At 36.9% G+C, this 7,058-nt stretch overlaps 2 protein-coding genes across 2 annotated transcripts; one reads left to right on the top strand and one right to left on the bottom strand.

Moving 5' to 3' along the window:
- The first annotated feature begins 2,209 nt into the window (after positions 1 to 2,209).
- On the top strand, positions 2,210 to 4,307 carry LOC114376529. The gene is made up of 3 exons (XM_028334693.1): positions 2,210 to 2,610; positions 2,699 to 3,316; positions 3,469 to 4,307. Exons 1-3 carry the CDS (start codon positions 2,463 to 2,465, stop codon positions 4,305 to 4,307), a joined length of 1,605 nt encoding a protein of 534 aa, XP_028190494.1. The 5' UTR covers positions 2,210 to 2,462.
- A 128-nt stretch (positions 4,308 to 4,435) lies between these two features.
- Positions 4,436 to 6,614, bottom strand: LOC114395902 (serine/threonine-protein phosphatase 7 long form homolog). Its single transcript, XM_028357773.1, has 4 exons — positions 5,984 to 6,614; positions 5,792 to 5,876; positions 5,310 to 5,714; positions 4,436 to 5,227 (listed from the first exon to the last, which is right to left on the bottom strand). The coding sequence occupies exons 1-4, from the start codon at positions 6,604 to 6,606 to the stop codon at positions 4,562 to 4,564; spliced, it is 1,779 nt and encodes a 592-aa protein (XP_028213574.1). The 5' UTR covers positions 6,607 to 6,614; the 3' UTR covers positions 4,436 to 4,561.
- Between the last annotated feature and the right edge of the window lie 444 nt (positions 6,615 to 7,058).

Below are 7,058 nucleotides of genomic sequence, written 5' to 3'. Positions count from 1 at the left end.
TCCACCAAAACAAAACAGAAACAAGCTCAAAGGCACGGACAATAGCTTTAAAATGAAACCTCTGAAGCAGTTGCAAGAAAAGGAAAATGAAGCAGTTGCAACAAAAACGAAATGAAGCAGTTGCAAGAGCATAGGTATTTGAAGACCCTAAATCGCCAAGGGAGCTGGCGTTTTCACCCTAAATCGCCAAAGGAGCTGGCGTTTTCAGCAAAAGCTGCACCTGCAAAAAGCAAAGCTGCAAAACTGCACCTGCAAAAAGCAAACGCGTAGGGAAGCGCTGGTTTGACCAGCGACTCCACCCTGCATGGCCAAAGCGCCATTGCAGGTGGCGACATCGCTGCTGTCGCCAGTCGCAGTGGCGACACAGCCACGTGGCTCGTCCCTGTCGAAGGCGCCATCACCAATGGCGCCATGCATGGCTGCTACGTAGAAAAACTGCACCCCTGGGAAAATTATTTAGGAACAGCCCTATTCTGGGAAATACTTTCTAAAAGCACCCTAACGAGAATGAGATAAGATAATGTTTAATATACTTATATTAACTTGTAAGAGAACGTTCTAACTATCATCTTTCATCTTATTTAGGGCAAAATCACCAAATTGGGTCCCTTTTACAAATTAATTACCAAAATGGGTCTGTTTTATTTTTATTTACCAAGGGGGTCTGTTATTTTACTACAAAGCGCTTACCTGAGGAGCGCGTTCCACCAGAACGCGACACGTGGCTTGTCTGGACAGGACGATGTGACAGGGGTGGTCGTGCCTGCCTGCCAGGCGCTACCAGTCGTGCCTACCTGCCAGGCGCTACCAGTCGTGCCTACCTGCCAGGCGCGACCACTAGTGGTAGCCTGGCAGGCACTTCCACTAGTGGTGGGGCCCCTGGCACGTCCCTGTTCCCTATAAAACCATCTGCCCTCCGTTTCATTTTCACACAAAAATCAAGCTCATTTGGAAACCTTGAAGCTGAGTTGAAACGTACCGGTTAGAAATTTTGTTCAAAACTAGTAAATATTTTTTATCTTCAATACATTATAGCATTAATTAATATTTATTTTGGTGATGATAATAATGATTATATTTTGTAGGTGCATAAACAAATTGACATGAACTATAAAATGAAATAGTAATTTTGTTTATATTTTTTGTGTGATAATTAGTAATTTTTGGTAACTTAATAATTTATTTTTTGGTTATAATTATGATATATTTGTTTGTTGATGACAATAATTATTTATTGTAGTAGTTTTTATGTCTAGCACATTATTATTATTATTAGTTAAGCTCATAATTATTGATGTTGTTGGTATATTTTTTTAATAGCCAAAATTTATACATAGACATTAAAAATAAATGCCGATTGTTTTGCGTCATTCGTGTGCGAAGTAGGAAATTGTTGTGACAGTAATTTCATTTATTTAGAGTAATTTGTTGTTGTTAATTTATTTTAGGTTAATAATTTATGTTATGTTAATATATTTTTTATATTATTGTTTGTTGACGACATTAATTATTTATTGTAGGTATATTTTTGAAAAATGAATTCAATTATTACACTCGTCTATTTAAATGGTAAGATGTATGAAACTGATGATGGTATCACATTTGAAGGCCCTAAAAAAGCTATTCAAATAAAGCGTGGTATTAGTTTTGAGAGTTTAAAAAAAAGGATACACGACAAGGTAAAATTACAAAAACATGAAAGTATATCTACTATCACTTGTAGATTTTTAGTTGCAGGTAAATATATTGCACTGCAAATTTGTGACGATGAAGATGTTGAAACAATGATTCAAAGTTTTGAACAACAACAAGAAATGTCTGTCATAGAATTATGTGTTGAAGTTGATGTTGCGGGTGCTTCTGCAATTAATTTGACAAATTCATTGTTATCATGCGGAAATAATATGTCTCACAATGAATCGGGTAGTGCAACAGTTGGAACAAATTCAGAAGAAGATTTTGATGATGATGATTATTTAATATCTAATTCATACGCTGAGGACTCACTAGATGAGGATGAGGATATTAATGAAATGTCTGACACAGATGATGAAGCTGCCCGTTTGATCGAACCACTTACAGTTGTGCAATCGGGAGAAGGTATATTTATTGTTATATATAAATAAATATTATAATATTTAAATAATTCTCTACACTTGAATTATAAATTTTTGGTATATTGTTTTTGTAGGTGGAAGTCAGACTCCATTTTGGGATTCTGCTTCTCACTATAGTAATATTAATTGGAGTTATCCTGACCAAGAAGAAATTTGCGGTTTAGATATGGAATCAAATTTTAATATGGGTCAAGAATTATATGTTGGTATGGAATTTGATACCAAAAGCGCAGTAAAAAATGCATTACAACAATATGTAATGAAAGTGCATCAAAGTTTCAAAGTTGTTGAATCTAAATCGCAGAAATATGTCGTCTGTTGTGGAAATAGAAGCGATGACATCCCATGCCCTTTTTATATGAGGGCAATTTTATAAAAAAAACTGATACATGGAAAGTTACGCAATGGGGAGGACCACACAGTTGCTTGAATATGAGTATAACTCAAGACCATGATAAATTGGATTCTGATTTGATTGCCACTTGTGTACTAGGTATGATTATAAATTTTCATTCTTATTTATCCTTTTTTTTGTGTTTGTTGGTGTGGTGTACAATAATTTTTCGTACTTATTTTTATAGGGATGATCAAAGAAGATCCGTCACTCAAGATTTCTTTGATTCAAGAGAGGATCAATGGAATGTTTAATTACAACATTTCGTACAGGAAAGCGTGGAAGGCAAAGCAAAAGGCAATAACAATTGAATATGGCGACTGGGATGAGTCTTATGCCGTTCTTCCGTCATGGCTGAAACACATGCAAAATCATTCGCCAGGATCGTATTATCAAATTTGTGATGATGATTTTGTTGTTGGCAATACTGTCAGCCGTGAACACCGACAGTTCCATCGAGTCTTTTGGACCTTCGGTCAATGCAAAGAGGCTTTTAAATATTGCAAACCAGTCATACAAGTTGATGGTACATTCATGTATGGGAAGTATCGCGGTACGCTGTTAATTGCAACAACACAAGATGGAAATAGTCATGTTCTTCCGCTTGCATTCGTTGTGGTTGAGGGGGAAACATTAACAGCGTGGTCATGGTTTTTGGCACACTTGCGTGAACATGTCACAGATAAAGATGGTATCTGTCTCATTTCTGATCGTCATGCAAGTATAAAGGCAGCTGTTGCGAATGAAGCACTTGGGTGGCAACCTCCTCATGCGTATCATGTGTATTGCGTGCGCCACATTGCAAGTAATTTTAATCACAAATTTAAGAATGGGAAACAAAAAGAAATGTTAAAAAAATTAGGTAACATTTCATATCTAACATATATTATTTCATATATAACATATATGTTATTTGTTATGCAAATTTGACTAATGTGGATAATTTATTATGTGCAGGATACACCCCGTGTAAGCATATTTTTGATAGAAATTTTGATAAATTTTGTGAGCTGAGTCCCCCAGTAAAAGCATGGATTGGGAAGATTTCAAAAGAAAAATGGACAATGGCATATGACAAAGAAGGCCGTAGATACGGTCATATGACAACCAATCTATCCGAATGTGTAAATAAAGTTTTTAAGGGATGTCGCAATGTACCAATAACTGCCCTTGTGAAGTCAACATACAGCAGGTGTCGAAAGTATTTTGTTGATCGTGGTCGTCAAGCACAAAGGGAAATACGCGATGGTCAAATATATTGCTCACACGTCATGAAAAAACTTCGGGAAAATCAAGAAAAGGCTTGTTCTCACATTGTTCGGACATATGATATTCAGAGAACAATATTTGAGGTTGAGGAGGCTTTCGACCCTATGACTCAACGAGGTGGACATAAATGGACAGTTAACTTGAATGAGCGCTACTGTCAATGTGGACAATTTACTACTTACCACTATCCGTGCTCTCATATCATTGCTGCGTGTGGTACTGTTAGCATCAACTTCTATCAATATATAGATGTTGTGTACACAAATGACTACATATTACGTGCTTACTCCGCACAATGGTGGCCTCTTGGGAATGACGATGCGATTGTCCCATCTGATGACCCGTGGACACTTGTGCCTGATCCAAGTTTTATTCGTGACAAAAAAGGAAGGCCAAGATCAACTCGATTAAGAAATGAAATGGATTGGAGGGAGCCATCGCAAAGTCGCTACAAGTGTGGCAGATGTGGGACAGTAGGACACAACCGGCGTAATTGTCCATTGCAATCTCAACAAGGCAGTTGTTGATGTCATGTATTAGATCATATGATAATGAAATGTTTACTTCTTTTTTTGTTATTCTTAAACACATTTATGTGTCAGTGACATTATCGTAATTTATTTTAAAAGCATTGCACGATAAGATTGAACGTTAAAGTAACAATAATATAAAATTAACATGAAAACAATATTTGAAAGTACATGACATTGTTAAAACATGAAGAAAAAAAAACAATACAAAGTACATGGAAAAAAACAATACAATGTAAACCCATTATTAATCAATCATGACTATGTCTGTGATGCCGCGACGATGTCCCACATGGCCGATCCCAATTCCTAGCTGCCCTATCAGGGTTTCTTCTTCTAAGATTCCCCCTTTCATCCACTTCGTCAGCCTCGGCAGAGAAATCATGACGTAAATCGACCCCCAATAAGTCATTCATGTCGGGTATATTTCCAGGTACATTCCACGGACCACCAAGTGGAGCATTTGGGGTCGGTAGTTCATTATTTTGGGTGAATGAAGGAGTCCCCCCTGAAGGAGGAGAGGATCCAAATATGCCTGTCATACTGTACCCTGGTTGGAAATCATGTGGGTATGAATACATCGGCGCCATCTGCGATGGTTCTTGGGTGAATACCAGCGGTGTGTAATACATTCCATGTTCTCGTTCTGGCATCGGAGGCAAACTGTACGGTGCTGCATCCACAGTTTGCCGACGTCGCCCTAAGCCTCGAGTCTCCACACTTCGCTGTAGTATATTAAACTGCTGATGTTCAAATTGTGGCTGAGAAGGGGGAGCATCTTGATGTGCCTCAAGTATCCTATCCTCTTCTTCAGATATAAGAGTGATCTTCTCGATACATGGCAGTAAATCATCAAAAGTACAAACCCTTCTCCCAGCAGGCGACACCATAAAATGTAGTGTTTCCGCGATTTCACCCTGCATAAAAAAATAAAAGAATAGTTATTAAAATAATCTTCAACGCAACATTATTTTCTAAATTATAATGAACAATTTATACCAATAGTCCTCTTCTTGCATGTTTTGGGTCGACATAAACTTTTGTCTTACGCCTGTACCACCTCATATATTCAGAGTTCAGACTAAGGGTCCCTGTTTGTGGCGGCGTTTGTTCTACTCTCCTTTCATAGCGACTATTCCATTCATTAAGCGCGGGTTGCATTAGTCGCATCCAATTTCTTCCTTCTTTTCCCTTTAAGGTCAAGTCATGTATGTTTTCGGGTTGCATTACTGGGCCCGGAATAGGTTGTTGCATTCCAAACTGTCGCATGACTCTATCCGGCTGGTGCCATTCCACTTTTTGAAAACAAATAAGTGGTACGATACATGTCCATAATACAGACCCAATAAAACAAACTTGACTCAAATTCATTTCCACATGTCCAGCATAAGGGACCCAAACAAACTGCATATAAAAGTTAAATTTAATAAATTAAGTAACAATTAGAACATCATTTAATAAACAAATGTCAAAATTATTACCTCGTCGCGTTTCATGACATCTAATTTACGACGAAACTCAAGTAAATTGTCATTGCCTATGTGATGCAATTCACCTCCTAACCATCTTCACAAAAAAACAAATAACAAAATAAGATGTTACGTATAATAATGATTAACATCAAGCAACCATATTTATTAATTATCAATTCAAAATATTAAAGGAAAGTATACCTGTAAGCAAGTGGCGCGTTTTGTTGTTGTGGAGGAATAACTGACGGGGCTAACGTTGGGCATCGTTCCCATGCCCATAACTGAATCAAGAGAGTGAAACCGCCTATTGATTTAGCATGATAGTCTGTTGCGATGCACATCTCTCTATAAAGGTTACCCAGAAGAGCAGCTCCCCATGCATAAGTGCTGCACTCTCTAAGGTCTCTCAAAAATTGCAAATATCTCATTGGCACCCTTTTGCTGCTTTTATCAACAAACATCACGCCTCCTATGAATCTTAAGATCCAAGCTCGAGCAAATCTTTCAAGCCCTTGTTGGTTGCCTATGAAATCATTAATATTTGCAAATTGAGAAGTCAGCCAACTCAATAAAAGTGAGTTCCCGTCAACTGCATCATCGTCAGGCATGACACCCAATAATTCATGGCACAACTCAAACCAATCAATATTTGTATTGCCGGTTAAAGGTCTTCCATCAACAGAAATACCAAGTAGCACAGAAACATCTTGAAGTGTAATAGTTGCCTCGCCACACTTCAAATGAAATGTATGTGTTTCTGGCCTCCACCTTTCAATAAAAGCATTAACTAATGCTCCATTTATCTTCAATTGCGCCAATTTCATTATCGGGTACAAACTCGAAACTTGTAATAAAGGAATAATTTCCTTGGGCAGTGCTTCTCTATGATTATACAGTGGTGTAGCTCGTCGAATTTTTAACGTCCTTTGATTAGCACCATTCCAAATATGTTGTGATATATGGTTTTTTTGCATCCACAGTAAATCATCCTCTAATGGTCCAGATGCCACGTCATAATGATTAGATGATGACGAACTTGCCATATTAAAACTCCTGTATAACAAGAAAAAAAATTAATAATCACACATATCATAAATAATTAATAATAAATTACAATATGTTTAAATACATTTTAAATACGTACGCAAACAATATTCTAAAAAAATACATAATTTAAATTTTAGAAATGAACACATAATTTAAATTTTAGAAATGAACACATAATTTAAGTAAATGAATTATAATGACACACACACATATATATATAGCAGCAATT

This window comes from Glycine soja, chromosome 2 (assembly GCF_004193775.1).
Source record: "Glycine soja cultivar W05 chromosome 2, ASM419377v2, whole genome shotgun sequence".
Classification (NCBI taxonomy): Eukaryota; Viridiplantae; Streptophyta; class Magnoliopsida; order Fabales; family Fabaceae; genus Glycine; species Glycine soja.
This window is presented reverse-complemented; position numbering and strand designations above follow the sequence as displayed.

Bases quoted from the DNA above. Each gene is read 5' to 3' on its own strand.
- LOC114376529 (XM_028334693.1), top strand. From the start codon at position 2,463: ATGCCCTTTTTATATGAGGGCAATTTTATAAAAAAAACTGATACATGG. The intron at 2,611-2,698 runs GTATGATTATAA...TTATTTTTATAG, and splicing joins GATTGCCACTTGTGTACTAG to GGATGATCAAAGAAGATCCG. The intron at 3,317-3,468 runs GTAATTTTAATC...TATTATGTGCAG, and splicing joins TTGCGTGCGCCACATTGCAA to GATACACCCCGTGTAAGCAT.
- LOC114395902 (XM_028357773.1), bottom strand. From the start codon at position 6,606: ATGAAATTGGCGCAATTGAAGATAAATGGAGCATTAGTTAATGCTTTT. The intron at 5,877-5,983 runs GTATACTTTCCT...TTTTTTGTGAAG, and splicing joins AACGCGCCACTTGCTTACAG to ATGGTTAGGAGGTGAATTGC. The intron at 5,228-5,309 runs GTATAAATTGTT...TTTTTTATGCAG, and splicing joins ATGCAAGAAGAGGACTATTG to GGTGAAATCGCGGAAACACT.